Genomic DNA, 27,852 nt, shown 5'->3' with positions numbered 1-27,852 from the left:
TCAAAATGATTTGTAAACATTGCGACCTTGCTTAGCAATCTACCGGTGTTAGTAGCTTTTGGTTAAATGTATCTATTGCTTAGTGTTAATTTTGACAAACCAAAGGATATAACAGGTATCTTACTTTATCTGCATGTCTTTATTTTCTATGCCTGATCAAATCTCATAAACAATGTTTTTACAAAAATAACCAAACATTCGTAGTACGATTCTTGCTATGTTTTTATTTTGTATTAGCTCGAAATGTAATTTACTAATTGCTGCTGAATGTCAAATAATGTATACATTTACTGGTTACGCAGGCAATAGCAAGTTATCCCAAAAAATCATCATGATATAAACTGTGCAACTGCGGCGGATATATCAAATGTCTAATCATATGGATAGAGATTGCATGCTAGAAGGCCCGAGCTAGCCAGATGGTATGCAGACCAGTGACACTGCGCATGGGGCTACGTGGGTCTTTTCTCGAACAGCTGTGGGTATTCGAAACGTGTCGGTCATAGGCAGGCGGTCACAGTTTGATGTAAGTTGAATGCATGTTTATTTCTGATCTTTAGTATATTTTTCAAATCAGCCAGTTATTTCTGAATTCTTGGTATTTTAGAGTTAGAACGATGCAACCCCTATTGCTAAACTGAGCTAGCTAACGTCAATACTGTTATTTCACCACAGATACAACTATATAACGAACGTTAGCCGGCATGTGCACACGTTTCCTGTCAAAAAAAGCATATGTATAATTTCTAGGAACTTCATTTACCAGACATAAAGTGAAATGTGGCCCTTGCTATGAAATACATGTCAGAATATTTTTTTGTTGTCAAAATCACACCAAATTCTTGTGAAGTTTGACAGCGGGCTGCCATTAGACCACGCACTTCATGAATATGTTGCGGTTTGTGCAAAAGTTGGACTCAAATGTACATTTGATAGCGAGGGATACATTTCACTTTACGTCTGGTAAGTAGAGTTCCTAGAGATTATACATGTGTTTTTCTTGACGGGAAAGCCGGCTATAGTTGGATATTCGATGGATATTCCCCAGTAGTTTTCCTTACGTTCACCAACATCAGTTATGGACCGGACCGTACGGTCAGATCAACCCTACTCCTCGGCCAGAGCGTCCAGTGTGCGATCTGAACGCTCCGAGAGTGAAACGCTCTGAATTTACGTATGGGCAATCTGAATTTACAAACGCACAGAGCACATTCTGGCACTCCAGAGTGAATTTAATGGACACACCCCAATACAGACTCCCGATGTTATGTCCCAAAGCTAGGTAGCCTTGTCAGCAACTGTCTTTTCAAACATAAATTAACTGAACTACCAAGTTACAAAAAAATGCTCACCAAGTGTCAAAGTACAGTAGAGTCTGTGAAGGCATGTAAGTAACAAGAATGTCCCTAGTCCCAGCCAGAACTGTCTTGGCCAGAACCACAACATTAAAACAATTGGAGAATGTCATGCAAAGCACTGGTTTCTGTCAAAAACAACCCCATTATTGTCCCAAATCATTATAATCTATCAAGTGATTGATCTGTTCAGAGAGCAGTTAGAAACATTTTACTGCAAGTGCTCCCATCATTATATATGTGAATATCAGTCCCAGAAGTAGACCATGCAGTGCATCAGTTATTGCCATTAAAGTCTAAGCCGTTGTAATAAGCTAACATGGAAATGTTTTAAGAAGGTCATACCATGTTTCATTCAGCTGTTTGATTTTGAATTTTAGGACGACTTTAGGTATCTGGAAAAATATTTTTAAATGATCTGATAAAATATTGAATTTGAACTTTACTACAATAGACAATAGAAACGCATTGAATAACACATTCATGAATGTAAAAAAATTAAAGTAAAAAAAATATAGGTTTGTGACAAACACTGCTGTAGGTCTGCCACCTTCCACCGCAGATGCGGAAGGCCAACATGAACGGATGCGGTGGATTGAGACGCCACCCTGATAGCTCTAACTTAAACTGACGGACTTTGACGGGGCTTTACATTTTTTTCTTATGTTACTTAGATTGACGCATCAGATGCATCAATGGACTTGAAATGCCCAAAACACTTTGGACAAACAATAAACCTATTGGTTGTGTTATTGCTAAAAAATCCAGCTCCCATTCAGTATGTAACGGGTTATACTATGCCTATTGGGCAACACAACCAACTGGTGCTGTGACTGACTCTTTTGACCCCATCCATGTCTTTCAAAGCCAATGCCTATTGAGTGATGACATTATGACCGCAAGAAAGCCAGCCAGTGAGAGAGTGATGGAAAGGCCAAGCCGCAGTTGAAAGCTGCACCTGATGTGTGTCCTCATAAGAAAAGCCTTGGTCCCTTTTAAAGTGTTCAGATCTCTGCTGGCCTGCTGTGGTCCACACTGTTCTCATTGCCTCGCAGACAGCCTGGTGTTTCATCTCATCTACACACACCCCTCACAGTGGAGACTAACGGGTGCGTTTGTAAATTCACTCTGGACGCTCTGCTCTGAAATGCAAGCGCTCTGGTTCGAGCGTCTTGAGCACTTGATAATGACAAATTTACCAACGGACAATCTGACAACACTCTGAATTTATGACCGCCCAGGCTCTCTGCCGCTCCAGAGTGAATTTACAAACGCACCCTTAATTAAGTGAGGCTGGTACACTAGGTCATGCCCTGATGGGTGTTCACCGCCACCAAACCGGGATGGGTGGTGAAGGAAGGAAAACAGAGGAGGACCTAGGCTTACTTCTACCACCACACAATGCCTTAGTACTTCTGTTGTCACTGTTCCCCAAAGACAGATGAAAGGGTACACATACTTTGAGGTCTCTTGCTTATTATGCTTTTCACTCAACTGGGAAAACAGCGCTAGCTTCTACTTGTACAAGGCCTATCACCCAACTGGGAAACCAGAGCTAGCTTCTACTTTAACTAGGCCTATCACCCAACTGGGAAACCAGAGCTAGCTTCTACTTGTACAAGGCCTATCACCCAACTGGGAAACCAGAGCTAGCTTCTACTTGTACAAGGCCTATCACCCAACTGGGAAACCAGAGCTAGCTTCTACTTTAACTAGGCCTATCACCCAACTGGGAAACCAGAGCTAGCTTCTACTTGTACAAGGCCAATCATCCAACACCTGGGTTATTCCTTGAAGATGGTCTTGTGTCTGTTGTTGTCGATGTTCCCCTAAATGAGGTGAAAAGAAAAACAAACTTTCGGGATGAGTCAAACATTTCTTTGGCATGTCGTCTCTTAGACCTTCCTATAGAGAACTGGAACAAGGTACAGTTTAATATCAGACTAGGCTATATTATATTGGCCACCAGCTGACCAATAAGTTATTCATCATTCTTTCTTCTGAAGTTAAGTTAGTCAAGACTCCCGAGCGTTGGCTATTTGACTAGTATAGATTGGTTGTTGCTCCTTGACATTGAAATGCCTACATAGACTGTTCTCTCTGAAACTGCACGGAAAGCGGTACCGATGCACCAAGTCTGGGACCAACATGACCTGGAACAGGTTCTACCCCCAAGCCATACATCTTCTAAATAGTTAGTCCAGTTTGGTAAACTATTTAACTATCTGCCTTCACCCTTTTTGATTCATCACATATGCTGCTGTTACTGTTTATTATCTTGTTGCCTAGTTACTTTATCCCTACCTATATGTACATATCTACCTCAACTACCTCGTACCCCTGCACATCGTCTCGGGTACTGGTACCCTGTGTATATAGCCAAGTTATCATTTCTCATTGTATATTTATTCCTTGTGTTATTATTTTTCTATTATTTCTATTTTTTTCTCTCTACATTGTTGGGAAGGGCCCGTAAGTAAGCATTTCGCTGTTAGTCTACACCTGTTTACAAAGCATGTGACAAATAAAATTTTATATGATATTAATAGGACACCAGTCATATAGTAGATGCCGACAGGAAAGGGATATGATTTGACAGCTGCTATCTGTCTGTCACGTGAGTGCCAATCTCCCCTAGTCCTCTTTGGTTTCTGTCTCCATCCCACCCTCCCAATACTAGGATATTACTGCTAGTGACACTGTTACTGGTAGTGATACTACGATACCTGATTCTCCATGGCAACAAGGAAAACACAAAGCAGACTTACTCTGTGGTCCTTTAATTTAAAAAACTACTGTATGTCAAATATGGTGTGCTCCAGGCTTGAAAAGAAACATGATTCTGGGTGACAACATCAAGCTGCTTGTTATCAACATTAGGACTGTTTTCCACAGGAAATTCAATCCGCTTCATCTTCTGTTTCTTTGCCATGATACCGCTGAGTATCACGATACTGGTGTCCTAACAACCGAAGTTAGTGGATGTTCAATGTTTCAGTTGCAGAGTAGAAGTGGTTTTGGAGCCAGGTCTAGACTTGAATAGACTTTGAGTTGGAAGTGATGATTGTTATGTTTTATCCTCTCAACCAATGTGCCTGCGTGCAGCTCACCTCGAACTGCTAAAACTGTAACTTAAAGTGGGTACCACCTCAGTGATCACAGTAAACGCGTGCCGGAAGTTTCACATAATGAAACAATGAGATGGAACATTACTCTCAAAGCAGTTTTAGTTCCAACCTTGTGCTGCCTTGTGAATTGAATGACATCCAGAGCCAGTTATGATCAACTCCTCTGTTAAGCTATCTGCTCTGCAGTGTTGTCCAATGTCCACGGTAGGGATACTGACCCCTGGGGGACTCCTTGTTTCTGCCTGGAGGCCAGGCCTGGGGTGCTGTCAGAGGTGGCTCGGCAAGGCCCCACCGCCCCAGCCCCGGGGCTCATTTTCAGGAGTTCTACAAATGAAAACAGCCCTATAGTGGCGCTCGTAAAATCTTCCACCACAGAGCCCAGTTAAATCGATTCCGAGCCTTCGAGCAAACAAACTTCTTTGATCCCCTATATTATCAACTCCAGCTCTTTTTGTGTTTCTAATTTCCTCATCCCTGACTTTTTTTTGTTTTGTTTTCATCTCGCTCCAGCTGTTGTTTTCCAGCGCCACCCTGTACTAGGCCTATGTGTTGGACGTTTTCTTCTCCTCCCTTTTTGCCTGAGCCCTTGTAAAAATCCCTCTCTTTTCCTTTCCTTTGTCAATGGGAGAGGATTGCCAAAGCCTGTACATGTCCAAGGCACATTACACATTACAAGAAAAGCCCTAAAAGCCCTCGTCCAGCTGCATTTTGGTTGAGTGGCACGAGGCTGTTGTTTGTTCCCTTTTGAACTTTAAAAGTATCCCTAAAACCAAACACACACGTCGCCGATGATGTCTATAATGTGATTTCCCCATTTGTGCTGTAAAGGAAAAAAACTGAGCAAACAACAAAAAGAGAGAAAAAATACATGTAAAAAGAAAAACCAGTTTATTTCCTTTATTGTCATATGGTTTAGCTTTTTTGCTGTGTCATTGAATAATTCGGTTTGACCGAGTTGACCTGGAGCTTGTCGAGACAATTTTTTGGTTTCCAGACTCTGCACTGAGAAGAAACAGCTCCCTCCTTCCAAATTGCCAGAGAGGGGGAATGATCGAGGGAGGGGGAAAAGAAGGGATAAGCTCATTTATTGACTTGTTTTTATGGCTATCAACATTCTATCCCCTGATTATTATCTTTCAGCTTTTCACCCCCTACCTACATGTACATTGTACTTCAATCAATCCCCTAACCAAACCTACATGTACATTGTACTTCAATCAATCCCCTAACCAAACCTACATGTACATTGTACTTCAATCAATCCCCTAACCGAACCTACATGTACATTGTACTTCAATCAATCCCCTAACCAAACCTACATGTACATTGTACTTCAATCAATCCCCTAACCGAACCTACATGTACATTGTACTTCAATCAATCCCCTAACCGAACCTACATGTACATTGTACTTCAATCAATCCCCTAACCGAACCTACATGTACATTGTACTTCAATCAATCCCCTAACCGAACCTACATGTACATTGTACTTCAATCAATCCCCTAACAAACCTACATGTACATTGTACTTCAATCAATCCCCTAACAAACCTACATGTACATATTACCTCAATCAATCCCCTAACCAAACCTACATGTACATTGTACTTCAATCAATCCCCTAACCAAACCTACATGTACATTGTACTTCAATCAATCCCCTAACCAAACCTACATGTACATTGTACTTCAATCAATCCCCTAACCAAACCTACATGTACATATTTCCTCAATCTATCCCCTAACCAAACCTACATGTACATATTTCCTCAATCAATCCCATAACCAAACCTACATGTACATTGTACTTCAATCAATCCCCTAACAAACCTACATGTACATATTTCCTCAATCTATCCCCTAACCAAACCTACATGTACATATTTCCTCAATCTATCCCCTAACCAAACCTACATGTACATATTTCCTCAATCTATCCCCTAACCAAACCTACATGTACATATTTCCTCAATCAATCCCCTAACCAAACCTACATGTACATATTTCCTCAATCAATCCCCTAACCAAACCTACATGTACATATTTCCTCAATCAATCCCCTAACCAAACCTACATGTACATATTTCCTCAATCAATCCCCTAACCAAACCTACATGTACATATTTCCTCAATCAATCCCCTAACCAAACCTACATGTACATATTTCCTCAATCAATCCCCTAACCAAACCTACATGTACATATTTCCTCAATCAATCCCCTAACCAAACCTACATGTACATTGTACTTCAATCAATCCCCTAACAAACCTACATGTACATATTTCCTCAATCTATCCCCTAACCAAACCTACATGTACATATTTCCTCAATCTATCCCCTAACCAAACCTACATGTACATATTTCCTCAATCTATCCCCTAACCAAACCTACATGTACATATTTCCTCAATCTATCCCCTAACCAAACCTACATGTACATATTTCCTCAATCAATCCCCTAACCAAACCTACATGTACATATTTCCTCAATCAATCCCCTAACCAAACCTACATGTACATATTTCCTCAATCAATCCCCTAACCAAACCTACATGTACATATTTCCTCAATCAATCCCCTAACCAAACCTACATGTACATATTTCCTCAATCAATCCCCTAACCAAACCTACATGTACATATTTCCTCAATCAATCCCCTAACCAAACCTACATGTACATATTTCCTCAATCAATCCCCTAACCAAACCTACATGTACATATTTCCTCAATCAATCCCCTAACCAAACCTACATATTTCCTCAATCAATCCCCTAACCAAACCTACATGTACATATTTCCTCAATCAATCACCCCAACTACTCGGTACTCTGTCTGTGTGTGTGTGTGTGTGTGTGTGTCTCATTATTTTATTGTGTTACTACTTTCTTTTTATCCATTTGTTAATTTTCCTACTTTTGAACTGCATTGTTGGAAAGGGCTCGTTAGTAAGCATTTCACAATAAAGTCTACACTTGTTGTATTCGGCGCATGTGACAAATAAAATGAGATTTGATTATCTCTGCATTGCTTGTGGAAGGAAGCCAGCCTCTTGAATATGCCAGGCAGATGTCCCACATGCTCTATTATTATGAGCTAACATGCCTGTGTGCTGTAGCAGCAACCTGGGATTCTCTTGTGGTTGTCTTGTCTTTGGGATGCTTCCAACTTCCCAGGTTCCCTGATGATATGAGCGTATACATTACATCCCTCATGTTTTAAATGTCTGTGCTGTACTGTAGCACAGAAATATAATTCTTAGAACATACTTTTCCATTTAACTGATTGGTGGATTGCCACAATTCTATTTCTCATTCTCTTTTTCTCATTGTGCCTTGTGTTGGGGTTGTTTTCCCAAATTCCAGAATGTCTCTGTTTCAAGTGTGTCTTGTACTGTAAATACCTGTGGTTCTTTCTCACTGGTAGGTTTTGTTTTCTGGTTCTAGGTTCCTAGTAACACGCTCCCTACCCCTGGTCAAGATGTCGGGTCACACTCCCTCCTTGATGAGGCTGGAACAACGGGCAGCCGAGGCCGACCACATCATAGACTACCTCAAACAGCAGGTCCAGCTGCTCAAGGAGAAAGCCAGTAAGAGACACCAAAAGCGTGCACACACACAGAGACACAGACACAAGCAAACATAGAGATTAGAGGTCGACCGATTAATCGGAATGGCCGATTAATTGGGGCCGATTTCAAGTTTTCATAACAATCGGAAATCTGTATTTTTGGACACCGATTTGGCCGATTTGTTTTATTTTTTATTTTTTTTACACCTTTATTTAATATTTATTTAACTAGGCAAGTCAGTTAAGAACACTTTTTTATTTTCAATGACGGCCTAGGAACGGTGGGTTAACTCCCTCGTTCAGGGGCAGAACGACAGATTTTTACCTTGTCAGCTCAGGGGATTCAATCTTGTAACTTTACAGTTAACTAGTCCAATGCTCTAACCACCTGATTACATTGCACTCCACGAGGAGCCTGTCTGTTACGCGAATGCAGTAAGAAGCCAAGGTAAGTTGCTAGGTAGCATTAAACTTATCTCTTAAAAAACTATTAATCAATCAATCATAATCACTAGTTAACTACACATGGTTGATGTTATTACTAGTTTATCTAGCGTGTCCTGCATTGCATATAATTGATGCGGTGCGTATTGTTGCTCCAATGTGTACCTAACCATAAACATCAATGCCTTTCTTAAAATCAATACACAGAAGTATATATTTTTAAACCTGCATATTTAGCTAAAAGAAATACAGGTTAGCAGGCAATATTAACCAGGTGAAATTGTGTCACTTCTCTTGCGTTCATTGCACGTAGAATCAGTGTATATGCAACAGTTTGGGCTGCCTAATTTGCCAGAATTCTTACGTAATTATGACATAACATTGAAGGTTGTGCAATGTAACAGGAATATTTAGACTTATGGATGCCACCCGTTAGATAAAATACAGAACGGTTCCGTATTTCACTGAAAGAATAAACGTCTTGTTTTCGAGATGATAGTTTCCGGATTCGACCAAATTATTGACCTACGGCTCGATTTTCTGTGTGTTATTATGTTATAACTAAGTCTATGATTTGATAGAGCACTCTGACTGAGCGATGGTAGGCAGCAGCAGGCTCGTAAGCATCCATCCAAACAGCACTTTCGTGCGTTTTGCCAGCAGCTCTGCTGTTTATGACTTCAAGCCTTTCAACTCCCGAGATTAGGCTGGTGTAACCGATGTGAAATGGATAGCTAGTTAGTGGGATGCGCGCTAATAGGGTTTCAAACGTCACTCGCTCTGAGACTGAGTGGTTGTTCCCCTTGCTCTGCATGGGTAACGCTGCTTCGAGGGTGGCTGTTGTCGATGTGTTCCTAGTTCGAGCCCAGGTAGGAGCGAGGAGAGGGACGGAAGCTACACTGTTACACTGGCAATACTAAAGTGCGTATAAGAACATCCAATAGTCAAAGGTTAATGAAATACTCATGGTATAGAGAAATAGTCCTATAATTCCTATAATAACTACAACCTAAAATGTCTTACTTGGGAATATTGAAGACTCATGTTAAAAGGAACCACCAGCTTTCATATGTTCTGAGCAAGGAACTTAAAGGTTAGCTTTCTTACATGGCACATATTGCACTTTTACTTTCTTCACCAATACTTTGTTTTTGCATTATTTAAACCAAATTGAACATGTTTCATTATTTATTTGAGGCTAAATTGCTTTTTATTGATGTATTATATTAAGTTAAAATAAGTGTTCATTCAGTATTGTAATTGTCATTATTAAAAATAAATGTAAAAAATAATCGGTATCGGCTTTTTGGTCCTCCAATAATCGGTATCGGCGTTGAAAAATCATAATCGGTCGACCTCTAATAGAGAAGCATGTGTACACTCAATCTCAAGCAGAGTATGGGGTCAAATGTATTCCTCAAGTCGTTGAAATTCCTTCTAAAAATACAATAATTTTTTGAGTTTGACCTCAACTCTACATGAGTTCACATTCTCAGGGCGAAGTAGCCTAGCTGGAGAAACAGTTTAAAGCCAAAGTTGGAGTTGGGGAGGGAAAGAAGCTGTAGGCTAAAACGAAATGATACATGTTTGGCCCTATAAAACTCTGACAGGAGCTTTCTGTCTGAACATAGAGGTGCAGGCCACCGTCAGAGAAGAGAAGAAACTGATGGTGGAGAACACCAAGCTGAAGAGGGACATCGAGCAACTGAAGCAAACACTGCTGGAGAAGGAGAAGAGCAGAGGAGGTACGTCATTTGTTGGTGACAGTGTTCCATCCTCTGTCACATCCTGTTTAACTTCTGCTAAGACCTACTCTGAGATTAAATACTGATGCTGTTCAGACTGCGATTGAGAACTTAATTCTTCCTGAGGGGAACCTCGTTCTTCAAAGAACAGACGCCATTCCTTTGGTACGGCCTTGATGTTATCAACCACATAGCTATAGCTAGCTGTAGGGTAAAGTTCTCACACTTGTGTGGTTGACGGTGTCTGAGGCAAGTCATTAGCGACACATTGTTTGTTTAGCTGTATTAGTAACAGTCCTAGATCTTAATAAAATGCCTTCTCGTCTCATTCTAATATTACAACCAGACCTTTTATTTTTTTAACTATCAAAGTTCAAACAAATAATTGAACTCAAGTGCCCAAGTATGTCCATCATTAGAGCCATGATGGGGGGTACTAGGCAACCCCCCCCAACTGCCAAAATCAAACGGCATGTCGTCTGCGTGACTGGCGGCGTACTACAACCCTGTTGTGATATCGCGCCTCTGTCATGCATTAACATACAAGGGCAAACAGTCTCTGATCATTAACACGTCAGTAATGGCTTCCAGAGAGGAGAACTAGGTGGTAAGAAACCAGAGGATTCGTACAAATAGGCAATGTAGCCCTCATCAAAAGGCTATCTCTACATGTTGTTTTTGGAGCGCTCAGGAATGTGTGTGAAAAGGACTGCAGGATTATGTTAAGTTTTTCCACGTATCCAATTTCGCTGTTTATTTTTGGTGTTTGTTTCAATGGGGCTCTGTGATGCTGTAAAATAAGCTAAATCACCGTTTTGTTATGGAGATGACTAACTGACGTAAGGTGAAGACCTTCATGGGTAATGTCTGGGCATTTTGAGCAACAGAGAACGACAGCATTTTTAAAAGGTTAATCACCATGTTGTTTTTAAAGGTAAACCGTTTAAGTTCCGAACCTCAGCTCTCAACATTGGAGTTAAAACCTGGATAAAGTATGACTTTACATCCAAACTTCAACCTGAAATGATGGGTTCCCCACCCAAAAACTATCTGGGGATTGATTTGAGGAGATTTAAAACTAGATTTTCTTGTTTTCCGAATTGCCATTGATTTTCCAATCAAAACAAGCTTTAGGAGGCTGGTCTTTCCTCCCATTGGGTCTATAAATAAGGATTTCTCTATCATTAAGCAGAATTATGTTGCTGAAACTAATTAGGCAAAGTACATCTCAATGAAGAGCCTTCATATCCAACGATCCCTCGCCGTCATTCTCAATTCAAAGTCCCATCTGTCAGGGTGGATGGCTTCGTTATACCCCTTTCATACTATCGTACCCACCCAAACCATACTGACCTGGTTCGGATATTTTATTCTTTCCTGAACGATTCCAGCAACTATGGTGGATGCATAGCCAGGCTAGCTCAGTATGGCTTGGCTCAGTAGTGTGAAAAAGGATGTTAATGCATCTGGGCTCAAAAGCAAAATAGCCAACCTGTAGATATATTGTGTATTGGAACTTGCTACAGTATCATACAGTATCATACAGCCTATCTGAACGGTAATGCAGAGGAGCATTCAACTCCAGTTCTGCTGGTTTTTATCCTTCCCTTATAATCAGCCTCTGATCTCCACGTTACAAACCAGTCCCCTGGATTCTAACCAGTAGCATCAAAATAAAACCAGCAGTACTGCTGTCACTGGAGTTGAATATCCTCACTCATGGCTCAGTGGGTTAGTTAGAGCATAGTGCCGGCAACCCCAGGGTTCTGGGTTCAATTCCCGCATGGGCCAGATGTACTTAATTCATGTATCACTGTCGACTGTAAGGCAACATTCCAATATCCATACTAGCATACCACTTAGCATCTGTCCAATATTGTATGCTAGTGTGACTATTAGACCAGAGTTTAAGGGCTCTATTCAAATTGCGTCGTGGAAATTCGGCTTCACAGCGGGTTTGAAATTTAAAGGCAATGTTCCTATTTTAGCGGAGACTGCATTCATGGTAAACACTGCTTATGTCGGCTCAATCGGAAATGACCTTTTTAAGTTTGTATTGCGAAATCTGTAATGCTTCAGCTTTACAGACGCAATCGAGCCCTAAGTCTCTTTTGGATAAAAGTATTAAATTAATCTTCTCTCTGTTTTTTCCTTCTGCAGTGAGGGAGGTGGCCATGCCAACAGCAGGAGACTCGAGTGTCCAGTGTGCCTCCAAGTCCACACCTCCTCAGCCCTCATCCCCAGCAAGGTCTTCCACCTCTCCTGTTGCCACTGCCAGCCCCCCTCCCAAAAACAGCGAGGGCAAGAAGAATAAACCAGAGAAAAGGGGTAAAGCAAAGCAAGAAGTGACTTGTTGTTGAAATTGCAGGGCCCTTCCACATCTGGGATTTCACACACTCATAATTGTCAAACCCCTCAACGTTCCACCACACTAAAGTGAAATATGTCATATTTGGGTTTTTTCGATTTGTCAGCAAAAATTGAAGTAGGCCTAAGCGCCTCTTCAATGACAATTTGAGTTGAAGTGCTCCATGATTTAGCTTTGGGATGGGTTTTTTTTGTCTGCACTTCTCTGACATTTCTTTCCATTTGGAACACAAGCCCTTGTCTTAGATCCAGAGTTTCCATCAATGCCTGGCTGGATGCAGCGATCTGTCTGTACTTTAATGGCCATTTGTGATTTCCCAGGCAGGTATTCTCCATCTGCATTTCTACTATCTGGCGATAATGGACAAAAGGCGCAAAGGGAATCTGCAAATAAAGGGGATCCGTTTCAAACTTTGGCCTAACGTTTCAATTTCCAACATTACAGACGGGCCTTTTCCTAAAACAAATGATCTTTCTCCGAAACCTTTCTGTGATTTATCCCAAAGTAGATTTTTAACCTTAATGATTTTAATAAAACAATGTATTAACTTGTTTCAGTCATGAGAGAATAGTCTTAGCAGAAGTGTCAACGCTGTAATGAGAGACGGGCAGAATTCCGGGTTTGGATGTTTATATTTTGTCGATGCCATTCATCTTGAGGCTTTGCACATCCTCCCCAGGGCTAAACCAGAGATCCTCCCCAGGGCTAAACCAGAGATCCTCCCCAGGGCTAAACCAGAGATCCTCCCCAGGGCTAAACCAGAGATCCTCCCCAGGGCTAAACCAGAGATCCTCCCCGGGCTAAACCAGAGATCCTCCCCAGGGCTAAACCAGAGATCCTCCCCAGGGCTAAACCAGAGATCCTCCCCAGGGCTAAACCAGAGATCCTCCCCAGGGCTAAACCAGAGATCCTCCCCAGGGCTAAACCAGAGATCCTCCCCAGGGCTAAACCAGAGATCCTCCCCAGGGCTAAACCAGAGATCCTCCCCAGGGCTAAACCAGAGATCCTCCCCAGGGCTAAACCAGAGATCCTCCCCAGGGCTAAACCAGAGATCCTCCCCAGGGCTAAACCAGAGATCCTCCCCAGGGCTAAACCAGAGATCCTCCCCAGGGCTAAACCAGAGATCCTCCCCAGGGCTAAACCAGAGATGCTCCCCAGGGCTAAACCAGAGATCCTCCCCAGGGCTAAACCAGAGATCCTCCCCAGGGCTAAACCAGAGATGCTCCCCAGGGCTAAACCAGAGATCCTCCCCAGGGCTAAACCAGAGATCCTCCCCAGGGCTAAACCAGAGATCCTCCCCAGGGCTAAACCAGAGATCCTCCCCAGGGCTAAACCAGAGATCCTCCCCAGGGCTAAACCAGAGATGCTCCCCAGGGCTAAACCAGAGATGCTCCCCAGGGCTAAACCAGAGATGCTCCCCAGGGCTAAACCAGAGATGCTCCCCAGGGCTAAACCAGAGATGCTCCCCAGGGCTAAACCAGAGATCCTCCCCAGGGCTAAACCAGAGATCCTCCCCAGGGCTAAACCAGAGATCCTCCCCAGGGCTAAACCAGAGATGCTCTAATGCAGTATAATATAACATGCGGTTCATTTCCTCAGTGTCGATATTAGATCTAAAAACGTGTTTCCAGCTAAATGATTGAAATGCAGCGGTGTTGGGTTTTATTCTTTTCAACTTTTTTTGGTTTATTGTTCAAATTATATTATATTTACAATAAATCAGTCGAAGCCTCGTTCCACTCAGACGTCAAACTCATCTGGACTAATTAACTGTCACGGCAACAAATTGGGAATGATCTTCCCCAGATTATTTACAAGGTTATAATTCAGAGAAGAAGAGAATGCTTTGCGATGTAGACTGAACCGGTTTGTATCTGGCTTTTCTGACTGCCAGATGTCAATGGAAAACAGAGCAGTAAATATCTGATAGTGTTTGGTTTTTTATCTCCACTGTTGCGGATTGATTTGTTTTAGTACGTGTGGATATCCTCGTTTCCACACAAAGGCTTTGATGTGACTGTGTTCGCATCCTCATCTAAACAATCATCGCCTGTCAATCAAATAAATCAACCGGCCCGCGGTGTGGTGCACTGCTGCTCAGGGGCCAAGCGGATGATGTCACACATCAATACGCTGTTTTCGTATCATTGCATACGTTTTTAAGTAGGTAGCCCAGAGGTTAGAGAAGCGCACCAGTAGGTTGTTGGTTTGAGCAATAGGGGAGTTGAGCTCCCAACTGGAAGGTTCTCACCATCTAGGAAAGAAATGAAGGAGACGAGACTAGGAGACGAGACCACTTCATACTATCCACCCCATATCATTGGAAGCGTCTGGCACGCTACAACACCCTAGTATCCGTGCAAAGCGTGTCGGGGACTATGTTTTAACAGTGGGTATTGATATTTGTTATTTGCTTTAAGTCTCCTCAGAATTCTGGTGAGTTGTGGAAAGGTAAATGTACTATTATTTAACGCCTGCGGTGATCACAGTCAAAAATGCAGCGCAGATTTGTTTTCACTTTGGGGTAAATTGGATCAGAACAGTCAAGATGGCTGAACCACTCAGCATAGTTTCCACACAGACTAGGTTCAAATGGATCCTAATGAGTCCCCAGGGAACACTGCCATAGCAGTGGGCTGAACATAATCTCAAAGAAGTCTTGCATTAGATGCCTGGAAAAAATATATTCTCTGCGGGACCTTTAATGTAATAAAGGCAGGGAGTCAGTATGCCATCCCTGAACCCAGTCCAGAATACTATACCTGCTGTGGCAGAGCCTGTATTGTAGCTTATATAATATATACCATTTGAACAGACGCCTTTATCCGAAGCGACTTAGTCATGCTTGCATACATTTTACATACGGGTTGGTCCTGGGAATCAGACCCACTATCCTGGCGTAGCAAGCAACACACAGCTACAGAGGACCACAGTCACACAGCTACAGAGGACCACAGTCACACAGCTACAGAGGAACATAGCTTTGTCAAGAGCTACTTTACTACTGACTTATCTACACGTTCATTGTGTGTGTGTGTGTGTGTGGTTTAACTCTTTCCTCTCTGTGTGTTCTATCACAGAGAAGGGAGAGAAGAAGCCTGCGGCCCCCCAGGAGGAGGCTAAGGTGGACGTGTCGCGTCTGGACATGAGGGTGGGACGCATCGTCACGGCCGAGAAGCACCCGGACGCCGACTCACTCTATGTGGAGCAGGTGGACGTGGGAGAGGCAGCCCCCAGGACGGTGGTCAGCGGGCTGGTCAAGCACATACCCATAGATCAGGTACTGGAATGCACATACGAGTACCAACACAGTCTAACACCGGCTACTGCCAAACCAAATGTCAGATCCGCTCTGAAAAATCAGATCAGCTCTGAATAAGATCCGATGTGAAAAGATCTGATGTGATTGGTCAAAGGACAAATTTGTGAAAGAAAGTTCAGAATTGGGTTACCTATCTAAATGCAGCCAAAGAGCCTCATGATGTCAAGTATTCACGCAAGGCCTGTGTCAGTCAGACAACTCATTGGGTTGTTACCAGACCAACTCACCGGGTTGTTACCAGACCTACTCACCGGGTTGTTACCAGACCTACTCACCGGGTTGTTACCAGACCTACTCACCGGGTTGTTACCAGACCTACTCACCGGGGTGTTACCAGACCTACTCACCGGGTTGTTACCAGACCTACTCACCGGGGTGTTACCAGACCAACTCACCGGGTTGTTACCAGACCAACTCACCGGGTTGTTACCAGACCAACTCACCGGGTTGTTACCAGACCAACTCACCGGGGTGTTACCAGACCAACTCACCGGGTTGTTACCAGACCTACTCACCGGGTTGTTACCAGACCTACTCACCGGGTTGTTACCAGACCAACTCACCGGGTTGTTACCAGACCAACTCACCGGGTTGTTACCAGACCAACTCACCGGGTTGTTACCAGACCTACTCACCGGGTTGTTACCAGACCAACTCACCGGGGTGTTACCAGACCAACTCACCGGGGTGTTACCAGACCAACTCACCGGGGTGTTACCAGACCAACTCACCGGGGTGTTACCAGACCAACTCACCGGGTTGTTACCAGACCAACTCACCGGGTTGTTACCAGACCAGGTTGTTACCGGACCAACTCACCGGGTTGTTACCAGACCAACTCACCGGGTTGTTACCAGACCAACTCACCGGGTTGTTACCAGACCAACTCACCGGGTTGTTACCAGACCAACTCATTGGGTTGTTACCAGACCAACTCACCGGGGTGTTACCAGACCAACTCACCGGGGTGTTACCAGACAAATGCCCCTTTGGAATGTTTTGTGTGTCTGGAACCCAGTCTGTCCATGACAATACAGAGTAAGACTGTTACTGTACTAAACAGGTGCTGGGAGCTTAACGGTCATTCAGGAAGACTTCGGAGGCTGACCTAGTAGACTACAAAGCTCTCTACATTTTGGTAGTCAAATAACATTGGTTTTAAGATTGCTGTTTTAACACTACTGTGTGTTTTTTTTGCCTTATTTTCACTACAATAAATTGAGCTGTTTTTATTGGGCACACGAGTGCTATAACTCTGGCTAGCCAGGGTCTTGTTCTGGGTTTAATAGCCCATGTAAAGTAACTACTCCAATGTAGTCTGTGTCAGGGTTCACGTGACGCTTTTTAATGTCCACGACGTAGGTTTCTGCACACAGACTTGGTTTTTAGTTAGTTATTGCCCCGGAATTTACGATTTGTCTCTTGAGACGCAAAAGTAATTTGTTTGCAGTCTTATTCACCTAGCAGAAGTCCCCAGTTGCTCTTTTACAATCAAACCTCTTTTCTCGGTTTGCCTCTTTTGATTCTCTTTTGATTCATCTCCAAAACATAGTGAGTCTTTGTACATCCTGCTTAATATAGACAATGTATAATCCCTATAAATTAAAGCACATTGGACTCTTTGTACCCAAACACTGTTGGAGTCATATATCTATGCTTCTATGAGAAGAGTAATTGGGAATGACGTTTTTGATTATATTTTTATATACATTTATTGTAAGACTTGTAGTTCCGTAGCTCTCTGCTACATTACTAAGCTAGGGCCTACATTTGTTTGACAATCATTTTTATTGCATTTTAATGTACGTTCTGTAGTTGAAGGTTGTTGAATTGTGAAGTGTTTCTTCACCACTGAAATAACCTTTTTCACTGAGACATTTGTCATAAGCCGTAGCCAATTACACAGAGACTCCAAGACAGTCCAAGCACATGTCCCTGTAATGTCTAGATTTCATTTTGGTCTTTTAAAGAGAGAATGCCTTCTTCCTTCCACACCGGGGGCTTGACGAGCAGCCTTCTTCCTTCCACACCAGGGCTTGACGAGCAGCCTTCTTCCTTCCACACCGGGGCTTGATGAGCAGCCTTCTTCCTTCCACACCGGGGGCTTGACGAGCAGCCTTCTTCCTTCCACACCGGGGCTTGACGAGCAGCCTTCTTCCTTCCACACCGGGGCTTGACGAGCAGCCTTCTTCCTTCCACACCGGGGCTTGACGAGCAGCCTTCTTCCTTCCACACCGGGGCTTGACGAGCAGCCTTCTTCCTTCCACACCGGGGCTTGACGAGCAGCCTTCTTCCTTCCACACCGGGGGCTTGACGAGCAGCCTTCTTCCTTCCACACCGGGGGCTTGACGAGCAGCCTTCTTCCTTCCACACCGGGGCTTGACGAGCAGCCTTCTTCCTTCCACACCGGGGGCTTGACGAGCAGCCTTCTTCCTTCCACACCGGGGGCTTGACGAGCAGCCTTCTTCCTTCCACACCGGGGGCTTGACGAGCAGCCTTCTTCCTTCCACACCGGGGGCTTGACGAGCAGCCATCTTCCTTCCACACCGGGGGCTTGACGAGCAGCCTTCTTTCTTCCACACCGGGGGCTTGACGAGCAGCCTTCTTCCTTCCACACCGGGGGCTTGACGAGCAGCCTTCTTCCTTCCACACCGGGGGCTTGACGAGCAGCCTTCTTCCTTCCACACCGGGGGCTTGACGAGCAGCCTTCTTCCTTCCACACCGGGGGCTTGACGAGCAGCCTTCTTCCTTCCACACCGGGGGCTTGATGAGCAGCCTTCTTCCTTCCACATCGTGGCTAGACGAGCAGCATTTGGACAAGTAGAACCCACAGTTAACAGAATCCTTACTTTTCCTTTCTCGTCAAGTCATTCATTGTGTGTGAGAGTCAACGTGACGACAGACCATGTATACAAGACATTGAGCTTTCCCTGTTTCAAGGAACATACTGGAGTTTGAAGAACGACATGAGGAGTAAAAAGCTAAACACTTTCACTGGCAGCGACGTAGAGGGCCCACTGGCGGCGACGTAGAGGGCCCACTGGCGGCGACGTAGAGGGCCCACTGGCGGCGACGTAGAGGGCCCACTGGCGGCGACGTAGAGGGCCCACTGGCGGCGACGTAGAGGGCCCACTGGCGGCGACGTAGAGGGCCCACTGGCGGCGACGTAGAGGGCCCACTGGCGGCGACGTAGAGGGCCCACTGGCGGCGACGTAGAGGGCCCACTGGCGGCGACGTAGAGGGCCCACTGGCGGCGACGTAGAGGGCCCACTGGCGGCGACGTAGAGGGCCCACTGGCTGCGATGTAGAGGGCCCACTGGCAGTGTGTTGATTTGAGAGCCCTGGCATGTTTGTCCCTTGTACGTTGGCCAGAATAAGGAAACTTTGGAAACTCAAATTCTAGCGTGTTTGGATTGTGTTCAGTTTTAACATTTGGCAAGTGATTTCAGGCCTCATTGCCATTACATGAATTTGAATGTCAACCCCTCAATTGAGGAAATGACATAATCACAGGGTGAGAGTAGAGCTGTGACATACACTCACAAAACTTGACTTCTGTAGTCCGCACATCCGACCGATTTACAAAACTGGCGTCACACACCGAACACACACACACACACACACTTTCCCCGCTAAGCAAATGGCACTTGAGGGAGAAAAGCTGCTGCAAGAAGGCTGTCAAAACAATGTGTCACACTGAGGGGAATGTATGCAGATTTATGTCAACATTTACTTTTTAAAAGGATGTTTCCAAAATGAAGACCTCATTATTTTCCTAGCTGTGACACGCACCATGACACTGTATTCTCTCCATCCTCTTCTCTTTTGTTGGAAATGGCTTCTGGCCTTCTCGGAGTTTGGGTAAACCTCCAAGGTCACTCCAGAAACATGAAAGAATAATGGCTTTTTTTCGCCTCACTCTTCTTGGTTTCTGAAATAAGGCACACCATACACGCAAACCATATGCCGCCGGAGGCAGTCATTTTACATGACAAGATTGGACATGGGGGAATTGTGTGAATAGGATTCTGAAAACCACAGTACTGCAAAGAGATTGAGAGTGGAGACCACACCAATTGGTGTTTTCTTTACTCCGTTTTCTCTTCTCAACCAATCAATCAAGTCATAAAGTAGGCCATTCATTCTGAAGACCGCACTGTAAAATGCCCTGTGTGGTTTGTACAGAATCAAAGCAGCGCTCCCTAATCTCTCTCTACTAGTAAAATATGTGTTCTTTATTTCAATACTTTGTCCTCTTGTCTGTCAGAAGAATGTTGAATATATGCATTTAATGTCTCTGTATCTCAGTATAGTTGTAAACCTTTTCCCTTTCTCTGATTCCTCCCCCCCAGATGCAGAATCGCATGGCGGTGCTGCTGTGCAACCTGAAGCCAGCTAAGATGAGAGGTGTGGTGTCCCAGGCCATGGTGATGTGTGCCAGCTCCCCAGACAAGGTGGAGATTCTAGACCCTCCCAGCGGTGCCGTGCCCGGGGACAGAGTCATCTTCCAGGGCTTCCCAGGTACTATAACACCCCTGACCATCTTAGCCCACATCCACAGAGTCTCAGAGTAGGAGTGCTGATCTAGGATCCGTTTGCCTTTTAGATAATAATGAAGAAGATTGTATGGACAGGTCCTAGATCAGCACTCCTTTTCTGAGAGGCTTTGTGGATATGGGCCCTGACCTCTAGGGTCTACTTCATCAGCCTGGTTAAACTAGACTGAATGCTGCACTCAATGGGGAGCACAGTGTTCAGTCTGGTTTAGCCAGGCTACTTTATCATACCCTCTACAGCTCAAGACCTGCTTTTGACTAAGCTAATAAGCTGTAACCAGGAAGTGACTGCCCCCACAGCCTTGTTCTTTTATGATCTTCAATGTGCAGAAACGTAGCATGATGGTCTTCAAGCCCAAAAACTTCATAAAGGGCATCCGGTAGAAGTACATTCATCCTCAATCATATTTTATATCTATCTTAAATGACTGCGTTTTCATGAATTTGATGATAGAATCGCAACGGCCATTCAAAAAAGCATGGGAAACTGAAGTAAAGCGGAAGTAGCCGTCACTTTCACAGGGTATCCTAACCTCAAACACTTCACATATATCTTTATAAAGGGGGGGATTGTCAAAGGTTTATAAACTGAACAAAATATAAACGCACCATGTAAAGTGATGGTCCCATGTTTCATGAGCTGAAATAAAAGATCCCAGAATGTTCCATATGTACAAAAAGCTTATTTCTCTCCAATTTTGTGCTCAAATTTGTTTACATCCCTTTTAGTGAGCAGTTCTCCTTTGCCAAGATAATCCATCCACCTGACAGGTGTGACATATCAAGAAGCTGATTAAACAGCATGATCATTACACAGGTGCACCTTAGGCAGTGGACAATAAATATAAAATGTGCCGTTTTGTCACACAACACAATGCAACAGATGTCTCAAGTTTTGAGGGAGTGAGCAATTGGCATTCTGAGTGCATGAATGTCCACCAGAGCTGTTGCTAGGGCATTTTATGTTCATTTCTCTACCATAAGCTGCCTCCAACGTCATTTTAGAAAATGTGGCAGTATGTCTAACCAGTCTCACAGCCGCAGACCACGTGTAACCACGCCAGCTCCAAATCTGGCTTCTTCACCTGCAGGATCGTCTGAGGCCAGCCACCCCGACAGCTGATGAACTGAGGAGTTTTTCTGTCTGTAATAAAGCCGTTTTTATGGGGGAAATTCATTCTGATGGTCTGGGCCTGGCTCCCAAGTGGGTGGGCCTATGCCCTCCAAGACCCTCCCATGGCTGTAAAATCCATAAATTAGGGCCTAATGAATTTATTTCAATTGATTGATGTCCTTATATGCTACTCTAACTCAGTAAAATAGTTGAAATTGTTGCATGGTGAGTTTTTATATTTTTGTTCAGTATAAGTAGTTTGTAGACCAATTATTGGTTAGTTCATCTAGTTGGTTCAAATCCAGGCCATGTCACGTGGGTAACTGAATTAAATGTGGTAAAGTAGTTGAAGGCTTGATGTTTGCCATTCCACTGGTTAAAATGAAAGTAGCACGTGTGGTACGAAGGTGGAACGCCACGTCAGCTTTAGCTGCATCTGGTGGAATGGGACACAGCCAGTGTGCTCGAGTCATGAATCATTTATTACCAACAAGCCACTTCAGATGACCCAACTCTAAAGAACATCAATAGATTCCAACCAAGGGGAAAAGGACTGAACCCTGAGCAAAATAACATGGTTGGCCTTATTGCCTTTACATTTGTACATGAAATGACATGTGAAGAAGCAACTGTCCTCTTGCCATCTTGCGAAGGGTAAAAAAGAGAGGAAGAGAGGAATCACAAAGCCTTCTCAAGACCCCACAGAGTTTTCCTATTGCAGCGTTTACTCCTCTGTTCTCTTTAGTGACTGGAGCTAAATGGACTGTGACTGTTAACGGAATAGACAAACGAATCAGCTCCCTCTGACTAAAGTGTAAGTCAGGTCCTCTTTTCCCACAATCCCACAATTACATGTAAAGTATTTAGTCTTTTTTGAGTGGTCGGACCCCAGTAAGACTAGCTGCCTCCATTGGTGTCGGCTAATGGAGATCCTAATAAATCTGAATCCCACAACCAGGGGTAGGGAGTTTAGGAGGTGGGAGAGTACTAAATGCCTTGTTCAAGGACCTCGGAATGGTTTGATTCAGATGTAGAGAATTAAAGAGCTCTTTATACCAAATCACCCAACAAAACACAGCTTATGGAACTCATCATCTTTAACAGAGTGACGATACACTATCCCAGTGCCTTTTAACCATACTCCATGTTCAATGTCATGCCTGGGAAATGAACAGAAACCCAAACTAAAGGAAAGCCTGCCTGGACGTCATAAAATGTCCAACCTCATGCCTCGCCTGACGTTGAAGGGAGAAACCCACCACCATCAATGTGACTGTAGATTTGTTCTTGTCAGGAGCTAATAAGAAAATCTAGTTGTGGGGCTGGCAAAACAAAGCGTTTTGGGGGGGATGGAGGAGGGGTGAGGAGAGGGGTTGTGAGTCGTGCTGTTGTTGGAAGAGAACAACTGAACTGGGAGTTTCCCTGAGATAGAGAGGCTGTGGCGATAGAGAGGGAGAATATGGACGAGGGAGTGTCCATCACACAGACAACCTTTTCATCTTCTCTCTCCTCCTCTCTTCTCCTTCCATCTCTCGTCCCCTTTCTATTCTCCTCTCCCCTCTCCTTTCTATTCTGCTCCTTTCTATTCTCCTCTCCCCTCTCCTTTCTATTCTGCTCCTTTCTCTTCTCCTTCCCTATCCTCTCTCCTTTCTCTTCTCCTTCCCTATCCTCTCTCCTTTCTCTTCTCCTTCCCTATCCTCTCTCTCTTCTCCTTCCCTATCCTCTCTCCTTTCTCTTCTCCTTCCCTATCCTCTCTCCTTTCTCTTCTCCTTCCCTATCCTCTCTCCTTTCTCTTCTCCTTTCCTATCCTCTCTCCTCTCTCCTTTCTCTTCTCCTTTCCTATCCTCTCTCCTCTCTCCTTTCTCTTCTCCTTTCTCTCCTCTCTCCTTTCTCTTCTCCTTTCCTATCCTCTCTCCTTTCTCTTCTCCTTTCCTATCCTCTCTCCTTTCTCTTCTCCTTTCCTATCCTCTCTCCTTTCTCTTCTCCTTTCCTATCCTCTCTCCTTTCTCTTCTCCTTCCCTATCCTCTCTCCTTTCTCTTCTCCTTCCATATCCTCTCTCCTTTCTCTTCTCCTTCCCTATCCTCTCTCCTCTCTCTTCTCCTTCCCTATCCTCTCTCCTTTCTCTTCTCCTTCCCTATCCTCTCTTCTCCTTTCTCTTCTCCTTCCCTATCCTCTCTTCTCCTTCCCTATCCTCTCTCCTTTCTCTTCTCCTTCCCTATCCTCTCATAGCGGCCCTTCCTCAAGCTGTTTGTTTAACGAGGGATCCCCCTCGTAAAACAAGGATTTTTGTTCGACTACGCACGTCAATTAGAGCCACATTCAGGTTGGTCGCACAGAGAAGGACCACAGGATGGCAGAGAGGAGAGGGGGATGGAGGGAGGCGGAGGTGATGAGCAGGGGTGCTAAGGCGGTCTTGTCGGTTAGCGGTTCTGCGGTTTTGTTTCACACCTCTGGGTCGTTAAAAAAACTGCCCCGGCGGTGATGGCAAACGCTTTTCCAAATGGGATGTTGTTTACAGTGAGGGATAAAGGATGATGGACTTGGTTTTAGTTTCATTCCCTCTCTTATTTTGATGTCAGCTTTGGTCCCCCAGAATAAGCCTTCCACGTCATAGAATATCCAACCTCATGCCTCACCCGTCGTTGAAGCGGACAACCCACCACCATCAATGTGACTGATTTTAGATTTGTTTTTGTACCGTAGCTAATACAAAAATATGGCTGTGGGGCTGGCAAAACAAAATGATTTGGGAGGGGAGGGAGTTGAGTCGCGCAGTTGTTTGTAGGGAACAGTACCTGAACTGGGAGTTTCCATCATACAGACGCCCCATCAGGACTGGAGCCCGCTGACATCAGCCTGGGTTCTCCTTTCATCTCCTCTCACCGGCCCCTCCTAAAGCTGTTTGTTTAACGAGCGATCCCACTAGGGCTGTGGCGGTCATTCAATTCCCAGCGGCCAAAAAAACGTGTTTTTTACGACCTTACGCACACAGAACGAACACGGAATGGAAGAGAGAAGGAAGGAGGAGGAGGGGGTGCTAAGGGGGTCTCGTCGGTTTCTAGCTGTTCTGTACACTGCTCTGGGTCGTTAAAAAACATAGCCGGGGCGGTGATGGCCAACGCTTTTCCAAACAGGATGTTGTTGACATTGAGGGATGATGGACTATTATTCCCTCTTTGACATTCCTTCTCTCTTATTTTGACGTCAGCTTTGGTCCCCCAGGATTCCAGATTTTTCTCAAGATTTTAGGGAGTTGTACTGTTTGCAAAATTTGAGATTTTCCTATGAACTTTGCTAAACTTTCCAGAATTGTGCACCCCTATTTTATAGTGACATTTCTGTGCTAGCTAGTAGCACCAAGTCAGTGTGGATAGATAACAGTAATTGCTCACACATTCACCAGCCCAAATGAGCATCCGGGTTCCTGTTCAAACTGTAGAGGGTGTCAACGCTGCCTCATCACAACTTGTGTGCGACTGAGGGAAGATTCGACAAACATTTGCACGTCTCCCAGGATGTTTGTGATGATGAGTAGGAAAAGATCACACCCCAACAGAAGCACATTATGAATCCAATGTGAAGTGCCAGTTATGAATCCATACAGATGCCAAGTAATATCCAAACACTGCCAATAACACAATGCTGAGGTAATGAAGAACTCCCTAACGCCATTAGTTGCCGACAAACATGGATGTTGTATCCGTTTGGAATTAGCGCTAAAAGAGTAACAGCTTCTGTAAAACTTCTGGTTCAGCTTTGTTTAAATCGACACTACGCCCAGGAAGTACTCCAGCAGCACAAACCAGTGGTCTTTCACAAGGCTACAGAAAAGCTAGCAAGGCAGATAAAGTGTTGCCATTGGAGTTGTCATCTACTGTGGTTGCCCCTAGAGGCGTCATGTCATTGAAACGAAAGAGGCACGTTCCCCCTCCAATTTTATTCATAAAAAGATACAAGCGATGCACAATGAGATATTCAAAAAATTTAGTGCATAATACCACTGCATTGCTTCATACAAGGTGTTTTTCTCTCCTATGTTTCCAGGTGAGCCAGACAAGGAGCTGAACCCCAAGAAGAAGGTGTGGGAGGCGGTGCAGCCGGACCTGAAGACAGACGGCCAGTGTGTGGCCAACTACAAGGGAGCCCCCTTCGAGATCGCCGGCAAGGGAGTATGCAAAGCTCAGACCATGAGCAACAGCGGCATCAAATAAAGGAAGACGAATGCAGAGGACGGAGCCGTAGAACTAGAATGGTGGGAAAAAAGTGGGATTGGAAAAAGTGTGAATGACTGCTCCAGTCATTTTATTTCTATAGGTGGAACTAGCGAAGGTCCTTGTTCAGCCTGTGGAACTGCTACTCATCCATGGTGCTGAAGGGTGATGGTGATGATGTCAACGGAGGAAAATGAAATGTTTTGAAGTTGTTCAATAAAATCAGTTGGTCTTTAACTCGTTGCAGTTTTTTCTTTCTTAAATTTTTTTTTTACCCCCCTTTCTTCCCAATTTCGTGGTATCCAATTGTTAGTAATTACTATCTTGTCTCATCGCTACAACTCCCGTACGGGCTCGGGAGAGACGAAGGTTGAAAGCCATGCACCAGCGACTCCTGTGGCGGGCCGGGAGGCCTAAGCAGTTGATTTCTTGTTTGGTTCTTCTTTATAAAGCCTGACATCTGTCGTACAAGACTATACAAGTGTGTTTACATCCTAGAAATCCTTTATAATGCTCTCTAGAATTCTTAACTCATCCTAAAAGTCACTTTTGTGATTTATTAGTTTGGTTAGTGCTTTGATTTCTCTGGTTCGTTATGAGCCGAAGGGGAGAGATGGGGATGTCATTCTGCAAAGCCAACAAACAGACGGATCAATTTCACAGATGCTACGCAGCAGGGTGTTTGGATAGCGGGCAATTCCATGGTAACAGAATGATGCTAAGTTTGGTAACAGAATGACTGTTTGTGCCGTCACAAAGTGGAATTGCCCTAGTACTCAGTCCTTCTACCACCATTCCTGTTCTCACAGTCATCACCCCACTCTTCAAGGCTGTTGCTCAGCCCAGTTTTTCAGGATCAAAGTATCCTGTGTTGTTTAATTCTGTTCCTCCCTTCAGATTTGTTCCCTCTGGGCTTTTGGATCAAACCAATCTGAACTAAACTCTTTCAGTGGTACCCCTTCATATGCTACAGCTTAGGTCATGTCCCATGATATGACATGCACTTGTATTGCCTCGGTTTATTTGAAGGAATCTAATGGTTAACAGAATCACATGTTACCCATTCTAAACTCAATACTGGATCATTTTTATATAGATGACATGTTCTGAAAAGAAGGCTCCTGGTACCCGTGTCATTTTCCTGGTATTACCATCCAGCCATATCCAGAACATTTACAGAGTTTCCCTCAGGAAAGACCGTCTCCTAACATTACAACACACACGCCTTCCACGACAGCAAAGGAAAATCATTTGATTTCTAACTGACCAACACCTGAATCAAGGATCTCTTAGTATAATCTCAGGCAATCCGAACAACAAGGACTGGATCAAAAGTTCTAGCTCTCTGACACACCAGAGTGCACTGGGTTCCTCAGCCAGGGGCCATACCAGTCTGTCTGGGTCCTGGTTCTAGCAGGGCTGATTCATACGTCCTCATTGCCGGTCTGTTCTCTTGCGTCGATAGTAATCAAGTCCATGTACACACAGCCTGAGCATCTGTAGTCAGACTGAAGAAGCCGAGTGTAGCATAGCCTTGTGTTTAATGTCCCATTCACTCTGCCCTCCTTTGAGATCGAGCCCATTGGCAGCTTCAGTGTATTTTTGGGTTGTACTGTTCATGGTCGACCACATTTGTAGTTTTCATTATTATACGATACTCTGTTTAGTGTGTGGACGTCATTCGCATATCTGATGTGATGCATATTGTGAAATAATATATTTTGGATAGTAACCGGACTGAAACAGACTACATGGACTTGCCCGAAAGAACATGACCCTCATTCTCCTGTAGGAATGGGCATTTAGACATAGATTTTATTTTATTTATTTTACCTTTATTTAACCAGGTAGGCAAGTTGAGAACAAGTTCTCATTTACAATTGCGACCTGGCCAAGATAAAGCAAAGCAGTTCGACAGATAAAACGACACAGAGTTACACATGGAGTAAAAACAAACATACAGTCAATAATGCAGTATAAACAAGTCTATATACAATGTGAGGTGAGAAGGGAGGTAAAGGCAAAAAAGGCCATGAT

General features: G+C 44.1%; 1 protein-coding gene across 2 annotated transcripts; it reads left to right on the top strand.

Moving 5' to 3' along the window:
- The first annotated feature begins 5 nt into the window (after positions 1-5).
- Positions 6-26,052, top strand: LOC109876254 (aminoacyl tRNA synthase complex-interacting multifunctional protein 1-like). 2 transcript variants are annotated; one of them, XM_031814563.1, is made up of 7 exons: positions 6-115; positions 7,931-8,073; positions 10,130-10,243; positions 12,404-12,571; positions 15,692-15,891; positions 20,286-20,454; positions 25,649-26,052. In XM_031814563.1, the coding sequence occupies exons 2-7, from the start codon at positions 7,965-7,967 to the stop codon at positions 25,813-25,815; spliced, it is 927 nt and encodes a 308-aa protein (XP_031670423.1). In that variant the 5' UTR covers positions 6-115; positions 7,931-7,964; the 3' UTR covers positions 25,816-26,052. The 2 variants fall into 2 exon arrangements, with proteins under 2 accessions (XP_031670423.1, XP_031670422.1); XM_031814562.1 differs by lacking the exon at positions 6-115 and adding an exon at positions 397-526.
- Positions 26,053-27,852: the final 1,800 nt, after the last annotated feature.

The sequence above is a fragment of the Oncorhynchus kisutch genome, unplaced genomic scaffold (genome assembly GCF_002021735.2).
Source record: "Oncorhynchus kisutch isolate 150728-3 unplaced genomic scaffold, Okis_V2 Okis07a-Okis12b_hom, whole genome shotgun sequence".
Taxonomy (NCBI): Eukaryota; Metazoa; Chordata; class Actinopteri; order Salmoniformes; family Salmonidae; genus Oncorhynchus; species Oncorhynchus kisutch.
The sequence above is the reverse complement of the archived record's forward strand: the minus strand, read 5'-3'. Positions and strand labels throughout refer to the sequence as shown.

Excerpts from the sequence above, each read along its gene's own strand:
- LOC109876254 (XM_031814562.1), top strand. Across the intron at positions 8,074-10,129 it reads GCTGCTCAAGGAGAAAGCCA|AGGTGCAGGCCACCGTCAGA; the intron begins GTAAGAGACACC and ends GTCTGAACATAG. Across the intron at positions 15,892-20,285 it reads AGCACATACCCATAGATCAG|ATGCAGAATCGCATGGCGGT; the intron begins GTACTGGAATGC and ends CCTCCCCCCCAG.